The 18,423-nt window shown below is 39.7% G+C and overlaps 1 protein-coding gene across 1 annotated transcript in view; it reads right to left on the minus strand.

Annotated features, from left to right (window-relative positions):
• LOC5579175 (DNA repair protein complementing XP-C cells homolog) overlaps positions 1-18,423 on the minus strand; it is a 28,533-nt gene that overhangs the window by 2,067 nt on the left and 8,043 nt on the right. The window contains exons 2-5 of the mRNA XM_001664220.2: positions 12,786-15,270; positions 2,449-2,690; positions 1,939-2,330; positions 1,315-1,615 (exon numbers count right to left, since the gene is read on the minus strand). Of these exons, the coding sequence (XP_001664270.2) occupies positions 1,329-1,615; positions 1,939-2,330; positions 2,449-2,690; positions 12,786-15,270 (3,406 nt within the window). The 3' untranslated portion in view covers positions 1,315-1,328. The remainder of the gene's footprint in view (positions 1-1,314; positions 1,616-1,938; positions 2,331-2,448; positions 2,691-12,785; positions 15,271-18,423) is intronic.

Genomic DNA, 18,423 nt, shown 5'->3' on the forward strand with positions numbered 1-18,423 from the left:
AAGAGGTGCACTTTGCGAAAGAGGACCACGTGATTATTGAGCTGAAATCGAATTCAGGTTAACTTCTGCGTTCATGAGTCCTCTCATGGCGTAGTGGTTAACGCGCCCCAACTAGAGATCGGGGAGTCGTGAGTTCGATTCTCACTGAGAAGACGTGTAACTTTTTCGCAAATCTTCACATCAATTTGTCCATCTAATCCAATTGCAAATTATATGTAATGTTTAGCTTTTCGGTAGTTGTTAAACTTCCACTCGGCTGGTTGGCCGTAAACCACGATTCATAATTAAAACAAGTATTTATCGAGCAACGGACTCATGTTCCGTAACCGGTCGTTTGAGAACGTCGCGACCCATTGGAAGCCCACACAATAGAAACCTCAGCCAGCGCAGTTGCTGGCTAGTGTAGTGTGCTATTCCTATATCTAAAAAACAATGCGCTCTCGGGCTAGGCATTGGATATATATAGAAAAGCGTTGTGTTTGGATGGGCATCTAATTCTTCCGAAAGAGGTGCACTTTGCGAAAGAGGACCACGTGATTATTGAGCTGAAATCGAATTCAGGTTAACTTCTGCGTTCATGAGTCCTCTCATGGCGTAGTGGTTAACGCGCCCCAACTAGAGATCGGGGAGTCGTGAGTTCGATTCTCACTGAGAAGACGTGTAACTTTTTCGCAAATCTTCACATCAATTTGTCCATCTAATCCAATTGCAAATTATATGTAATGTTTAGCTTTTCGGTAGTTGTTAAACTTCCACTCGGCTGGTTGGCCGTAAACCACGATTCATAATTAAAACAAGTATTTATCGAGCAACGGACTCATGTTCCGTAACCGGTCGTTTGAGAACGTCGCGACCCATTGGAAGCCCACACAATAGAAACCTCAGCCAGCGCAGTTGCTGGCTAGTGTAGTGTGCTATTCCTATATCTAAAAAACAATGCGCTCTCGGGCTAGGCATTGGATATATATAGAAAAGCGTTGTGTTTGGATGGGCATCTAATTCTTCCGAAAGAGGTGCACTTTGCGAAAGAGGACCACGTGATTATTGAGCTGAAATCGAATTCAGGTTAACTTCTGCGTTCATGAGTCCTCTCATGGCGTAGTGGTTAACGCGCCCCAACTAGAGATCGGGGAGTCGTGAGTTCGATTCTCACTGAGAAGACGTGTAACTTTTTCGCAAATCTTCACATCAATTTGTCCATCTAATCCAATTGCAAATTATATGTAATGTTTAGCTTTTCGGTAGTTGTTAAACTTCCACTCGGCTGGTTGGCCGTAAACCACGATTCATAATTAAAACAAGTATAATAATACTGCTGCCAGCGCATTTTAAAGATTATCAAAGTTGTACTTGTTCTGCAACCTGCGGCGCACCAACAGGCCCTTGATGAGGCGCTTCCAGTTGCCGTATACTCGCTTTTCGAACTTTTCCTGCTCCCGACGGTCCTCCTCCTCCATCTCTTTGTACCATTCTTCGACGACTTTGTTGGCGAACTCTTCGCACACCACGAAGCCATCGTAAACCGGAATCATGCGCATGCGTGCCTTCTCGAATCCGGTTAGGGCCGGGGCGCAGTCGATCCCGAGACGTTTGCAGACCCGGTTAAGACCTGGAACTGTATGGAAATGATCAGATTATTGCTTCAACTACCTAATTGATGAAGAGTTTCGATATCTTATGTAGGATTTTGTTCAAAAGACAACTATTTCAGGCTACATTGAACATGTTTCCAACTGTCGACAGTTCTACTAAAAGATTTTATAGCAAGATGGCCGCTTCGACCATGATAATTGTCTTTTGAAGAAAATGGTTATGTCTGTGTCAAACAGTCAATGAATCAACCAACTCAGCATTTAAAACATGCTGGTTTTGTATTAGGGTAAGTGCCGAAAGACCTCAGACAATTTACCAACCTCCTATAGTAAATCAAACACTTACGCTGCAAATGAACCGTCTTCTTGGGCAACATCTTCGGCGTGAACAGTTCCACGTTGCCGTACTCGTTCCGCGGGACCAGCCCATTTTCCGCCGTCGGTGGATCATACTCGTCGGTTTGCCACACGCCGAAGATATCGCACGGTTGATTCTTCAGCCACTCATTCTTCAGCTTGTCGTACTTCCAACATTTGACCACCTTGTAGGCCGTCTCAAACGGTTTGACCACCCGGCCCTGTTTGTACCATTTTTCGCGGGTTTGCAACACAAATAGGCACTCCCGCGCATAGATGGCCTCACCCCGGACGAAGCCCAGACTGGGCACTTCCGGCGGGTAGAGGGCTTCGAATTTGAGCAGATGACGCTTCAACACGTACAGCGGGTGATTCTTGCATCTGAAACGGTGGTTTTGAAAATTAGAACTGGATCGCAAACAATCGTACCACTTAAGACTAAGATTCTTAAGTGTTACTTCTGTTCTGTTTATCTGTGGTATGCTAGTTAAAAACTCACTCGGCAATCGTGGTCGGCAGCGGTTTGTCGATGTGGATTTTGTTCAGCTCTTCGTCCTCCCGTTTCTCCCGCGCCGTTTTCTTCGCCTGGAATGGCTTCAGGGCTTTCTCCAGCCACTTGGGCTCCACGCGCAACATTCGGCTCACGTTGTTCCAGTGTTGGACGTACCGCGGAGTAACATCCTTGATGTGACCCTCGTTATCGAAGCCGAACACGTAGCTAATGGGGCTGGTGGCGTGACGCTGAGGAGACATATTAGATAGATTGAAAGATGTTAGCTGAAATTAACCCTTTCGGTCCGGGTTGAAGAATCATTTTAATTTTCAGAAAATTTTAGCAATGGTACACATATCTATTTTTGAGAAAAAAATATTCAAGGGATCAGTTGGACCATAAAGTCACAGTTATAGAGGGTCTCTTGGGTCAAATCCGGTCAAAAACGATCAATTTCCTAGGAACAGTGTTCCTATTATTGGTGCAAGCATTTTTGCAGAGAAACTTCATATAAATCGTGATTCATACGCATTTGATCACAGAAAGATTACGAATCTACCGATTGATATGTTAAACTCACTTATTTCATGATTTCCGTGTAGGAGTGATCGGGGCAATATGGGCCGCCTAAGGAAAACGTCATGGAATGCATAGAAAAACAGCAAAAAATATGGTTTAAATGCAAGTGACTTGTACTATAAAATGTTATCTTCCATGTTACGTCGATAATTAATGTTAACATCAACTTGCAAATTATTTCAGGAAATTTCTGGAAAACCATGTTTTTCTACGTGGTCGCCAACCATATGGGGCATTATGAACCACCCTACGGGCAGTATGAGCCACCACATTCAATCGATTGATTTTTATTTAAAACAGTATAGAGAAGAGTTAGTGGTGAAGAGTACATTATTGGAAAGGAAATTGTATTAGCTTTGCTTGAAATTATTGATTCTAGCGGCTTATTTTTTAAGGATGCATAATATACATAGTAAACGGACCATGTTATACTAGTACTAAATTGTGATACTTGGTTCAACATATTTTCTAACAAAATGTTCCACTTGTCATGGTGCATAAAGATGACTATGCAGTAAAAAAAATAATCTGGTATGTTTAGGCAATGCATTTTTATGTTCAAAACATCGTTTGTTTTGCTTAAATCTAGGTGGCTCATTTTGCCCCACCCCTTCATCTTGAAAATAATATATTGTTTTTCAATACTTTTGTTTACGAACAAATCTAATTTCGCTCACGAACTGTTCATTATGATCAGAAGTTTCAATGGATTGGTAAAATTTACCAGAATTATAAATATAATTGTCTTATAGGCTTAATTGAAAACTGCCAAAATGATAGGCTTTTCATGACGCAGGACAAATTTGTACATTTTTGTAAATATCTTGAGTGTTCAAACGAATATTCTTACGGTTTTTATTGTGGTGGCTATTTGAGGCATCCTTTAGAAGATCATAATGACACACGACATTAAAACACTGCTTTTGAGGTCAAAACCGGGGTGGCTCATATTGCCCCGTATGTTCATATTGCCCCCATTGCCCCTATTTTAGGTGCTTTTCCTTAGGTGCATCACTAATGATGCTTTTTCCCTACGAAAGCCATGTTATATTTGATTTGAATAATCAGTGTTTAGCATACGGGAAAGCTTTTGCTCGAGGTGCATCAACATAATTTTCTTCATCCCCACTGGGACAAAGCCTGCATCTAGATAATCTTTCACGAGAGCTTTCCATGACAAAGTTAGGATTTTTGCTTTACATAGTATATTGCGTGTCACGTACGATGGTATTTTATGCCCTAGGAAGCCAAGCAAACTTCCATTACGAAAGAATTCTAGGCCATCCTGGGATCGAACCAAAACAGCTTCAGCATCATTGGCTCCAATTTTAAACTGATTATTAAAAATTGAGGTATTACATGATGTCTTGGAGAACTGCACTACCAAACTTACCCGTATTATTGAGGATATTCTATTTTATGGTGTTTAGAAACCAGTACCAGAAACCTGAACTATCAAAAAAAATACAATTGCGGTTTAGTATGTTTATTTTTACCGAAAATGTTTTTGAATGTTTTCGTTATAGATGCTACCAGGAATTCCTCATCTGTATCCTTCAGAGATTCTCCAAAGAATTTGTGTAGGGGTTCTTCTAGAAAATCCTGGAACAATCCCATTTGCTTATCCCTGAGGATAAAAGTATTATTTGAGTAACGATATTTTTCAGATATCTCTGAAGGAATCCTTGAAAAACTTTATGGAATAAGGCACATCTAGAGAATCCCTGAAAAAAAACTTAAAGCATTCCTTGATTTTTTGTAGGATTCCCAGAGAAAACACTTGGTGAATAGCTGAATTACTTTCTAGAATTTTTTTTTGGATGGATAGCTTAAGAAATTCATGGAAAACTTTTTGGAGAAATTCCTGAAAAAATGAATACCTGTAGGAATCTACAGAATAAGTTCTGTAAGAATATTCAGAGGAAACGTTGAAGGAACCTAAACGAATATGTAAAAATGTATATATTTAAGCAATTCCTGAAGGAGTTGATGTAGAAATTCCTCGAACAAACCTAGGCAGATCATGATGACTTTCTGAAGTAATTACAGAACTAAGCCTTTGAGTAATTTGGTAGGTAGAATTTTGAGTGTAATCTTTGAAGCAATGCTTTAGAAATATGCATGTGAAAACATATGTAACAATTTTTATAAACATGGCATGTACTTCCTGGAGACATTTATTTAAGAAATCTCTAAAGGATGTTCTGGAATCCCTTTTTTGCCCTCCGATAGCTGTTCTGTTTCCCAGTTTGTGCCTGTCAGTCGGTGCAGACTAATGGCCAGTCTCTCCAGGTCCATCTTTATGAGGTCATCTCCGATACCATCCTTACTAGCAGCTTTATTGTTCTTGAGCTTCCTTAACCACCCTCAAAGTGGGCGCTGGTTGGTTTCCATCGCCCACCAGTACTGACGAAGACATTTCCTCCGTTGTCCCGTCCTTCATTGCCTGTGCTCTCAGCGCCATTCAGGTGTTCGTCGAAGTGATGCTTCCACCTTTCGATCACCTCGGGCTCGTCCGTCAAGATGCTCCCATCCTTATCCCTGCACGTCTCGGATTGCGGCGCGGAGCCGTTGCGTGATACGTTGAGCTTCTGATAGAACATCCGTATTTCTTGAGACCGGCACATCTGTTCCATCTCCTCGCATTCCGTCTCCTCAGGGCGGCGTTTTTTCTCCCTAAAGAGGCGAGTCTGCTGTTGTCGTTTCCGTCGCCGGGTTGCAGCATGACCGCCCGCGCTGCATTCTCCTGCTCCAGAATCTGCGTACACTCTTCGTCGACCAATCGTTCCGTCGTTGATGGCTGTACTTCAGCAGTCCTAAGAGGAGCTTTATCCAGTTCACCCTCTTCCGGTAATACAGCTTCGAGGTGCTGCGCGTATGCACTTGCTACCCACGCTACATCATATCGAGGCGGCCGTCGGTAACCTACGTTGTTAACGACGGAGAGTTTTTGGCGCTGTTCAATCGTCACCAGATAGTGGTCAGAGTCGATGTTAGCGCCACGATAGGTCCTGACGTCGATAATGTTGGAGAAGTGCCGTCCATCAATCCGAACGTGTACGAGTTGTGATTCTGTCTGCTGCGGTGATCTCTAGCTGTATCGGTATAGAAGACTGTGCTGGAAGTAGGTGCTATGAATGGCCATATTCTTGGAGGCGGCGAAATCAATTAGTTGTAAGCTGTTTTCGCTCGTCAGCCGGTGGACGCTAAATTTTCCAACAGTCGGTTTGAACTCCTCCTCCTGACCAACCTGAGCGTTTAGATCTCCTATGATGATTTTGACGTCGTGTCTTGGACATCTGTCGTACTCGCGTTCGAGCGTAAAAAGCGTTTTTATCATCATCAGTGCATCCGGAGTGAGGGCTGTGCACGTTTGTTATCCTGAAGTTGAAAAACCAACCTTTGACTCTCAACTTGCACATTCCTTCATTGATCGGCCACCACCCGATCACGCGTTTCTGCACATAACCCATAACTATGAATGCTGTCCCCAGCTCGTGTTAGAACCTCTATACGTTCGCACCATTGATCCCTTCGAACATATTTCCTACAACGCTACGATGCCGAATCCGCGGTCCTTCAGCACATCGGCGAGTATGCGTGTACTCCCGATGAAGTTGAGGGATTTACAGTACCACGTATTGAGCTTCCAATCGTTAGTCTTTTAAAGTTCGCTGTGGTCTTCGCCGATTGTCCCGGTTCGTATTCTTTCGTTGATTATTCGTTGCTTGATTTCGGCAACGGCTGGCTTGCACCAACTTTCTAGATTTCCGGAGGACCATTTCCCCTAAATTTTCGGAGGGCTATAGTGCACAGTTTAGCTTAGAGTCATTTTCTGGCATTCGGATGATGATCAGCCACCCATGACATGGGGAACAGATGCTGTTGTGAGCCGCTCCTATCATAGAGTACAGCCGCTCCAGGTTTGCAGAAGCAAACCCCCCTTCCCTGTCAGCTGTGCTTATTCTGTGCGGCATGTGAGATGAGACGAGTCGAGTGAGGTGACAATTGTAGACTCGCTCCCATTTGATTAAAATTAGTCGTCTCACGTCACTCGAGGTGAGAGTGACTCGTCTCGACTCACACGCCGCGCAGAATGAGCATAAATATACGTCTAACGTTCTCACCGGTGTTGGTTACCCGATCTTCTCTAAGGTTGCTCGTATCCCGACCAGTACCACAAGGAGGTAGCGATAGGAGTTGCTGGGCAGGAGACTAAGGACCTCACAAAGGGGTCTATTTTGTTCATTCAGCTACGCGAAGTACCAATGGTACGCAATGCCCAGCATTAACCCACCAAACAATGAGGAACGCTGGATGAATTCTTGAAAAAAATCCAAGAGAAGTGCTTGCAGTAATTCCAGAAGGATTTCCGCGAAAGATTTAAAAGAACACTGAAAATATGAAATTGTTGACTGAATCACAGAAGAAATTTTCAAATAAAGTTAAAAAAGTGTTTGTGTAAGTTACCCAAGAAACATTTGCCTATTTTATAATCATTTATTAAACAATTTTCCACAACTACATACTGAATAGTTGCTTTATTATATTACTTTGCAGCTGCTACGCACACATTGTTCAAGCAAATCTGGCGAAATTATTAAGCTTCTCATCATTTAGTGACTGTAATCATATATTGTAATGATGTTTATTCAGGTTTCACTTAGCTTAATAAGGATTGATAATTTAACAACGCTAGTTTAACAAACTACATTATTGCAGTTTAATTCAGCATTATGTTTAACAACATTTTAATTATTTCCAAGTGAAGCCTTTGTTCAGGCGTTGTTCACACACATTTGGAGAAGTTATAAAGCGTGTCGTTGTATATTGACTTTATGCTACAACTTCAAAATCGCTTTATAAGCATTCATCTCAGCTTTTATTCAACTGCCACAAAATTGATTGAAAACAAATAAATGACTAAAAATAGCTAACACTGTATACATCAAATGCAGTGTATACCTTTTACCATGAATTAATAACCACACTTTTAATAATTACCTGAATACTGGATTCAAACTCGAGACCTTCCCATCGTCAGCGGTATACCTTGCCATCTGCGCCATCCTTGAATTCATATATCAGATTTCCAGTGCCCAATATAAACCTCTTGTAGCTGATTATTGATCATGCTTGAGCTTCTATTCAACAATAACTAATCAACACGTGCTATGCTGATCAACAACTGAATAAGCGCATTACTTCTGCTGCTGTTCAGTACTGATGCGAGCTGAACTCAGAGGGCTATTTATAGCGCACAGTGAGAAAATGTATTCCAATGCTGCTCAAAAATAAAGTTTATTCACAAAGTAAAAACAGTCTGGAATGATTAATCGAATTTCATAATAAGTTTTAACTTGTTAAAACTTTAATTGAATTGTTCATCTAACTATACTAAAATTCATTTATTAAATGTATAATATTTCTACTAGGTTAATATTTTAATTAATTCTCGCATAACTTCTGATCTCGCCCTAAAAGCCATTGGTAACCATGTGTGTAGCTCATTATTTCTAAGCATTTGAATGGATTTTCATGTTATTTCACAACGCTATGGGGAAGAAAGGATCATTATCTACCTGCCCGTGATGTTGGTTTGGATGATTATTCTTTCATTTGCTCAGAAACAACGAGCTACACACGGTGCTACCAATGGCTTTTAGGGCGTTATCTCAGAGTATGCGAGAATTGTCGCACTTTTTCCATCTATTGAACATTATACAAATATAAAATATATTTCAATCAATAATCCTATGTCAGAAGACTGATTCAAAATATTTTCTAAACATATTTGAATATTGTATTGAGAAAGCATCAGTTATTATTGTATCCAACATGTTTTTATATATTAGTAAGTTAGTGACGAATTCGCCAAGGGCGAAAAGCCACTCAAATAAAGATAAATAATAATAATATTAGTAAGTTGAACATTGCAATACATTAGGAATACAACGCAATTTTTAGATATTTTGTCCATTTTTCAAAAATTTGGCTATGGTGTGACCTATTTTGTAAGGCTTCTTTGTTGCTGAACAATGTGTTTAGTAATCGTTATTTTGGACTTCTTTGAATGACCTGCTCGGATGATATATCTATGTTGTATTAGGATTTTATAAAATACCTATTCAGCTTTTAATCATGTTCATGTTAAACATGGAAACAGCTGAAGTGCGAAGCAACCAAAACGTAATTTCGTCTCCTGTACATCTGTTTACACAATTATATTTGTTTGGTGGAATATTGGCTCTTTAATAGAAGGAAAAATGACTTGTTCAACTCATTAGTAAAACAATCTTGACAAGCCGGCAGAGATTCTTTGGAGAAGTTTAATAAGTGTAGATTCTACTATTATTCATTCCAATGAAAAATGTTCAACATTGAAGTAAATTTGAATCTAAATACCATCTTCTCAGCTCTTTGTAGGGCATTTTTTCAGCTGTCACCATTATTCAACAATAATTAACTATGTATATGTTTATTTGTGACACTGGACTGTAAGTTGGGTAACCACTTTCATGTAACTATTGTTAAATTATTATTTATACTTCGATTATCATTAAAAATGTTATGATTAGTAACTTTTTCCGATATCAATAACGTCGCAGATGATGATCACTACATTTGGAAAAAATAAATTTTGATATTTTTAATCCAATGTGATTCGAACTTTACCCTCGTTGATCCATTACGTCGCCATTACGTCCATTACGTTAATCCATCCATCGCATACACGTCTTGGATTTGATTTGAAAAACATTTTAAACATTTGAAAATAACATAAAAAGACATAATACGTTTTGCTTGAATAAAAGCATACTCATGATGTGCCGTGAAATGAGACAAAATAATCAACAAATAAAATCAATACAATTCTGGTACAACTACGAAATTTGGGAAAATCGTGATTATTGTGACCGACATTGCTTCTGTGAAACAAGTATTTTCTAGGCCCCCCTAGGCCCCCTCCATACTGTTATTCGCATTGTTTTTTAAGTTTTACTAATCATGCTGGTCAACATTTTAAGTATTAGACACTGAAACTTTTGTACGATTTGTTGTTAATCAATTGTTCAATATTCTACTAAAATGATGGCTACAACCTATAGAAGATTTTAATCAGTCAATTGTTAAACTTCTTATGTGTTGTAGAACAAAAGCTACTTTATTTGCATTTTCGGAGGTTTATTCAGCTCTTATTCAAAACACAAACTGCAAGTGGAATAACAGGTTTTTTATAAGCGGAAATTAATATTATTCAATTAATGATTCAACTAAAAATTTGTTCAGCAATGGTTGCTGCTATGCAGCTTGTATTAAGCACGTAAGTATCTTAAAAGCTACCAATTGTTCCTTGGGTAAGCAGGGGTATACAGTCAGGTCTACTATTAGACACAGGGTTGGGAGGCGTTATAGGAATCCGGAGACACAGGTGTTGCGGTTGGAGGAAGGTACCGGCGAACACCGAGTCTTTCAGCAGAAAGTGAAACATTTTAAGGCTAAGTAGCCCGTCATTCGTTTTAGCAACAATGGTGACTTTGCAGCTTGCAATTCCAAAGTGATAAAACTCAGTATTGATAGTTTATATTGACTTGAAAAAGTATCACTGTACGCGTTAAAATAAGCTGATACTTTTTCAGCTGTGTCAGTGCAAAACCAACTGATTTTCTTTGATTCGAACACGTGAGATGAATTAGAAACAATCATCAACGACGCGTATAAATTTCAATGACGGCCTACTTCGCCTTAAATTGTTTCTGATCAGCTACAAAGCTATAAAAAGTATTTATTAAAATAAAAAGTATCTAATGATCACTTACAAATTGGATGATATTGTTGGGAATACATTGCTGTTTCCTGCAGACACCTCCTCACTACAGCTATACATTACATCTACTGACGCGTTGAAGGATTTCTAGGGGTACTAAAAATCTTATTGATATAATGTTTCAAATTTAGACTGCGCTATTATGCGCAACATCAGGGCTTATGGGATTTCATCAGTGTGGGGGTGTTGTTGAATATCTCGTATGCGTTAAGAGATAGTACAGTGTCGCCTTCGGCGGTGTTTCAGAACTTAGTACGATCTACCTTCAGGAGTCGAGGATCATCCTTTTAATTGAGAACTTGGTCGGTAGGGGCGCTTTTTCTAACTTGCTTCGAGATTTTTCTAACAAGTTTCGAGATTTTTCAACTAGACGGTGCTAGTGAGCATGGAATTTTTACTAGGATACTAGCCACACTTTTATCCCATTGTAGAAAATAATTCACCGCATGTATTTTTCTGTAGGCACTTTTACTTAAACGTGACAATGTGAAAAATGATAGCCTTTGCCACACTGAACAACTTTGCCGAAGACGCCATCTTTCAAAGTGATCAAGGTTATTTTACTATCCGCAAAACAAAAATTCCATGCTCACTAGCTTCGCCTAGTAATAAAATCTCGAAACGATTGACTCAAACAATGTTAGCCCTTGTGCTACTGAACAACTTCGCCGAAGACGCCATCTTTCTAAGTGGTCAGGCTACTGATCTATCCGCAAAATAAAAAAAAATCCATGCTCATTAGCACCGCCTAGTGGCAAAATTTCGAAACTTTTGACTCAAATAATGTTAGTCCTTGTTATACTGAACAACCTTGCCGACGACGCCATCTTTTTAAGTGGCCAGGCTACTGAGCTATCCGCAAAACAATAATTCCATGCCCACTAGCGCCGCCTGGTGGCGTAATTCCGTATCAGAATGACCACCGCATGGCAGCCCTTGAGCTACTGAACAACTCTTCCGAAGACACCAACCTTCCAAAACATCAGGATCTAGAGATATCATGTTACAAAATTTTGCATTCTTTTCCCTGATGGTTCATATAGTGTAGATCAGGAAAAGCGCCCCTACCGGCCAAGTTCTAAACTAAAAGGATGATACTACAGTAGTTTTATTGCATTTTTGGTGTACAAGTGTACAAACCATAACAGCTTTCAAAAAATTACACTTGGAAAATGAATCTATGTTGCAGGTAAGTTGAAATATTCGTCGTAGTGGAACATTTTATGTTTGATACGACGAATAATAGCGCTTACGACGAAGTAGAACGAAACCCTATTTGATAATTAACATTGATATTTTTGTTGCGTAAACAAATTTATTCGTACTTTTTTAGCCGTATAGTTGTAGAAAAATTTTCTGTAGACAAACTGATGTATTACGTTAGTGAAGTTTGAAGAACATTTTGATTATTTGCTATAAATTTGACTCGAGGGGCAAGATGAGCTTTCTGTTCAACATTAAGGATATGTGTGAAACTATGAAACAACATTTCAATGTTCGCCTGGCAAGCATCCTTCGATTATAAGATAGTTGATCGTGTTATGACCCAATTTGACTCAGGTGACCTCCATTCGAACTATGACCATAGAGTCCAAATGATCCTTAACCCTCTCTTCCTTAACCCAGAGCTCCTTTGAGTTTCAACGAACACAAGATAAACCGAATCAGATGAGTACCATGCAACAACTGCTGAAAAATGATTTCATACGCATCAGATTATCAAACGGTCAACTTATTGGTACCAATAGAAAAACTATTAATAAACAATAAATTTACTATTGAAATTCCACTAAACAATTCTAAACTGGGTTCGAAAAATTTAAACTATTGGAATATGTAGATACATGCCTTCTGAATCGACTGAGAATTAAGAGCATGATTTTTAAATTAAATCCTTAACCTAGACCGAAATTGATTAAAATATAGGAACACTTACCGCCAAATAATCCACGCAGTTGATCCTTCCCGTGAACAAATCCACCGTGATCCACTGCTTGTCCTTGTCCGAGTAGAACTCGATCCAATAGTTCATCTTGTTAGACACGCCCCCATTCGACTCATCTTCGTCCGCCGCTTTCTTTTGCTTCGTTTTAGTCGTTTTACTGCTTGACGCTGCTTTCTTCGACTCAGCTTTCGGTGATTCTCTCTTGACCTTCTTGGTACGCTTGGCTTTTCTTTTGCCGGGCGTTTCGAAGTCGCTGTCCTCCGAAGAATGCGTTGATGGTGGTGGCTTTGCCTTGGTGTTACGTGGTTTACGTTTCTTGTTTGAAGCTGGCGAGGGTACTTCCGGTTTCTGAGGAGGATCCTCATCGGACGAATCCGACGAAAGAATTTTATTTTTAGAGGATTTCTGCTTTACTGGAACGGGGTGGACCTCGACAGGGGCATCGAAGAGTTTCCTCTTGGATATCCGACCCGGTTGGTTATTGTTCTTCTCTTTGGCTTGCGGTGTGTTGGTTTTACGTTTGGCAAATGGAGAGCTGGCCTTAGAATCAGGCGTTTCTTTGGGGCGGCTTCGAAGTCGGCGAGAAATCGGAGCATTCTTAGGAGTGGCTTTCAAGTCGTGGATTCCGTCCACTTGGGGAATGACCAGGGTGTTCAGGGGTACACGATTGGGAGATTCGCCTGTCCTCGGAGATAGACGTTTCAGAATTGCTCTTTTGGGTCGAGTATTCTCCTTCACAGGACTTCCTGGCTTTCCAGAGAGGATTTCGGGCTCGGGAGAGAATCGTAACTTTTTTGAAGGTTCCGGAGAAGGCTGGAGAGACGATTTTTGTGCGGTTGCTCTAGTACGGCGAGATTTCACAGCTGGTTCTTCGACTTTAATTTCAGAATGAGAATGAGCGGCGGGTTTTGAAGATTTTTCAAGTTCTTCATCTTTTTCCAACTTTTCATGTTTGACTGAAGGTTTAGTAGCATTTCGCGAAGACTTTTTCAAAGCTTCTTTCACTGGCGATTGAGCCTTTTCAGGTTCCTCTTTCAATGGAATCTTTTCAATTGATTCTTTATCCTCGACATTCTGTTCTTCAACCTTAACCTCAATTTGTTCAACTGCGTTCGCTGTGGATTTATGTTTAAACTGTTTCTCAAACTGTTCGATAAGCTGTCGTTCCGAGATGGGACACAGATCCTTCATTGCGGGACGCTTCGGTGGAACGTTGGCGGAAATCACCAGTCGACAATCGACCCCAGCCGCACGCATGCAAACCAAGAACAGCAGAACATAATCTCTCTTACAGACCACTTTCCGTGTGAACAGTTCTAATGCTAGAGTAAAGCTGAATTTCGCCGTTTTTGGGCCCATAACCTGCTCGTCTGCGAGCTCGAATTTGTTCTTGAACCACTTCATCAACTGATCGACAAATTTGCCATCCAGCTTCCCTTTCAACACACACTGATCGGACTGCATCAAAGACAACGCTTTAGCTCGCATCTCATGAGAATTGACAATTTCGTTCAGCTTCTTCCCACCCGCTATCGCACAGAGAACACTGCTCTTGTGAAAAGCAAGTTGATTCGCTCGCTTCACCTTATTGATTTGCCGCTTGATGTACAGTTCCATTTCAATCTCCTCCCATCGCTTCTTCTTGGTCTTTGCCGTCTCCACTTGTACCGTTATCTGATAGTCGTCTGGAAGTTTTCCGGTCGTTTGACTTTGACTTCGGGCGGCATCTTCCACTTCTTCCCAGTCCGATTCTTCACTCGCTTCTTCTTCCTCGTTGTGTTGGCCAGCATCGTTTTGTTTCCCAGGTGAGGTGCCAGCCTCCATCTCACCCAGAGCCAATAAATTTGAAACATCTTCTCCGTTCGTCTTCTGAGTGCTTTCCTGACTCTCCTTCGCCTGATAGTCCTTCAGCATTCTCTTCGCTTCCTCGATCTTTTTGTTAAACTCTCCCAAGTTGTTAAAGTTCAGAAATTCGCTGGAAGATTCATTGATCTTATTGATCAGCTTCTGTGCGGCTACTTTCTGAATGGAAGACGGTATTGGTTCCTCTGCTTGGTCATCATCGTCCGAGCTGTCCGACAAACGCATACCCGCATTGCAATCGAATTGAGGCACAGGTTCTCCCGATTGCCGCTTCGTCGATTCAATCTTATCGAAAAAATTGGAACGTAAATCCAACTCCTCCGGTTTCATCAAGTGATCGTCTCCGCTGCTATCAGACTCGTCACCGCCCTTCACTTTCTTGACCGTGCTTTGTTTCACTCTTTCTGGTGCTTGTTTCGAACTATGGGATAGATCCCTCTTCTTCTGAAACTGACATTGCTTCAGAATGTCGGACAAACTGGAGTTCAGGGGTGGTAACTCTGTCGCCACTTCCTTGAGCAGGTTCTTCTTGGTACGCTTGTATAATTCGTCTCGTGTCGCTGGAGAAAGCCGTTTCTTCTTTGGCCAAGGATTGTTTGACGATTTCGATGTCCTGAAACACATGTCAATGAATCAACGCGAAACACCAAAAGTCAGGGCTGGTAGCAATTAAATTTCTTAGAGGTAGTAATTTTAGAGACCCCATACTTGAAAAAAGAGACGAAACATGAACCGAAAAGGGACTCAATAAAAACTAAGAAAACAAAAAGAAATCATACGGAATTAAGATATTTTTATAAGGATTCATCAGAGAAAATAATCTAGCCTTTCACTAAGATTTTTTTAAGATTTGTTTTTGCTATGCTTGTGCTATTACGAGAAGTAGGTATTACTGCTCGTATTACGTATGTATTTTTTCAAGAGTTTCATCCGAAAATTCTTCAGGTGTAGAAGGATTTGCTGGTTAATTTGCTTATCCTGCAGGATTTTCTGGCTTGGAAAAAGGAGGAACAACTGAAATAATTACTGTACTGTCCACTGGTGTAAAACCTTGTATGAGCTTTTGAAGAGTTCATGAAGTTCAAACTCATGACTCAAGAATTGTTCAGAAAAACTGCAGGAGTAACTTCTGGATAAAATGCAATAGAAATGCCTAGAGAAATTTCTGATGGCACTCCATGAAGAATTCTTGATTTAATTGATGGAAAAAATCCAGGAAGAATTCTTATTAGATTTCTCTGCAGAACTTTTCGGATCAATTCCTAGGCGAAGTTGTGGATGACTTCTTGAAGGAAAATGGTTGTAAGATTTACTAGAAAAGCGGTTTAACTCCTGGAAGAATTCTCATAAGATTTCCTGGAAAACGCAAAAACGAATACATTTTTGTAGATTTTCTAGAAATGATGTAGGAATATTTGGAAGAACTCCTAGAGTAACAACTGAAGAACTCGGCGGAAGAGTAAGTAAAAAAAATCACTGTAGTAAATCATGTGATAGTCCCTGGCATATTTTTCAAAGTATTCATTGTAAAAATTACTGGCGGTAGAAGCGTTGGAGTACTCTCAAGCATTGCTTGGAGTAAATTCTGGAGAAATTCTTGTAAGAATCCCTTGAAAAATGACAGTAGAAATTTCTGGGAGAACTGGTGAAGAAATTTCTTGAAAATTTCCTTGAAAGTATTTCAAAATAAATCTTCAGGAGAGATCGCTTAAACATAGCTGGTAGTGACCAAGCGACTTGAGAATAGGACCATTAGAGATTTCTTGTCTGGAAAAAGAGACCAAAAAGATACCAAACAGGAACCGAAAAGTGGCCAAATGAGAAAAAAAACATAGAGAAACCTAACAGGAACCAAAAGATTCTATATATCAGAGAATCTTCCAAACATTTCTTCAAAAATATTTTTAAGATTTCTTTTGGAAATTCCCTAAGGCGGCGCCCATTTATGACGTAACGCTAAAATTGGAAAATTTTGATCCCCCCCCCCTCCGTAACGTTTTTTGTATGGAAATTTTTAAATTTTTGTAAGAGCCGTAACGCTTGAGCCTACTCCCCCCCTCCCCCTAGAGCGTTACGTAATTTGTGGATGCCGCCTAATACATTACAAGTATTACTGCTCGTTCTACGGTATTCTCAAAGTTTTCTTCAGATAATACCCTAAGCTTTCTTCAAGAGCTCATTTTTTCATTTTTACGTACTTTCTAAGGAATCCTTCAAAAAGTTTCGTATTAGAAACCTTCAAGATCCTAGAATTTGACTAAGAATAACCACAGAAGTCACCTCAGATAGGGTGTCCATTCAAAATCAGTTTTCGAATTCCCAGATTTTTCTTCGATGCCGCGGAAACACTGCGACGTGATATTTTTGTTTTATTTTGCACACAATATGAACAAATTTAAAAGGCTTGATCTAACTTATTTGTACATTATTGGTGGAACTTTTGCTGGATCCAAGGAAAGATCTTTTGAATAGAAACGATGTCCCCAAATACATTTTATTGTTCACTAGTGGTCACGGCAAACTTCGTCTTGTCATCAAGTAAGCTGTTGTAAAATGTCATGCAATCTTCCATACAAAATGAAACTTTAGTCTTCTTCCGTTTTGCCGATTTTTCCGTAGATTTTCCCAAACTTTTTCATCGCACTATCATGTCGCATCCCTTTTCGAGTGCGACTGCAAAAAACTTACATCATTCCGTTCATCCGATCTCAAGCCATTTCGTGACATACAAACACCACTCCATTTTTACTTATATAGAATTATTATTATCTTTATTATCGAGACTTTCAGCCTGTGGCTGGTTCGTCTCCATACTTATATAGAAGATAGATATACAGATAAATAAAAAAATTAAATAAATTGTTCTCCTATGAAGTTAACTGAAACTTTTGACATTCAATATTGCATCTTCTAAGCAAATATTTTTTCCAAGATCTCGTCAAAAACTTAACATAAATCAGGCATTGAATACCTAAATGACCTTACTATTTATTCATTCATCAAAGATCTTGCCATGAAATTGTTTGGAGATGATTGGAAGTATTAGCTATGAATCTCCGGAAATCGATACAAAATCACTTCAGGGGTCTCATAAAAACATAGTCATACATCAAGGACTAGTCAAATTAGTAATCCAGACAAGGCTTTAAAAAGAATCAGTATCATCAACAACCCCAGAAATCTGCCAAAAAGAACTCTAAATGAATCTGTCCAGTATTTCAGTAGCTCTCCCACAAAATATGTCTAATACCTACATCTATTTTTGGATTAGCTTTACGCCAACCTCCACGAATTACAAGCAAGAATCTTTTTCATGAAACCACTAAAAACCTTATTAGCAATCTACTTATAACTCTCAGCTTAGAACTATCTCATTGATACTCAGAAAGGCTTTCAAGAAACTGGTCAATTATTGGTTCGGTTCACGTTAGATTTCCAACAAAGATCTCATTAGAAATTTGCCATGAATTTATATGGAAATCTAACAAACATCCCATCAAGAATCTTTCCAGGAATCTCTAACTACCCTTAGAAAAATGTTTCAAAGAGTTTAATTTGTTAACTATCTCTCTACCAACTCACCAAAAGTTGGTCATGACACAAAGTACGAGTAACAGGCCATCGCGCATCACCTGGACAGAAATAGTTTCACCCACAGTGCTTTACATTTAAACAAACCGGTAGTCATTTGTTTGAAATACATATTTTGCCGGGAAGTTCTCCAAATTCCCGCGTATTTCCCGCATTTTTCCGGTCATTTGTAATT

Source organism: Aedes aegypti, chromosome 3 (assembly GCF_002204515.2).
Source record: "Aedes aegypti strain LVP_AGWG chromosome 3, AaegL5.0 Primary Assembly, whole genome shotgun sequence".
Taxonomy (NCBI): Eukaryota; Metazoa; Arthropoda; class Insecta; order Diptera; family Culicidae; genus Aedes; species Aedes aegypti.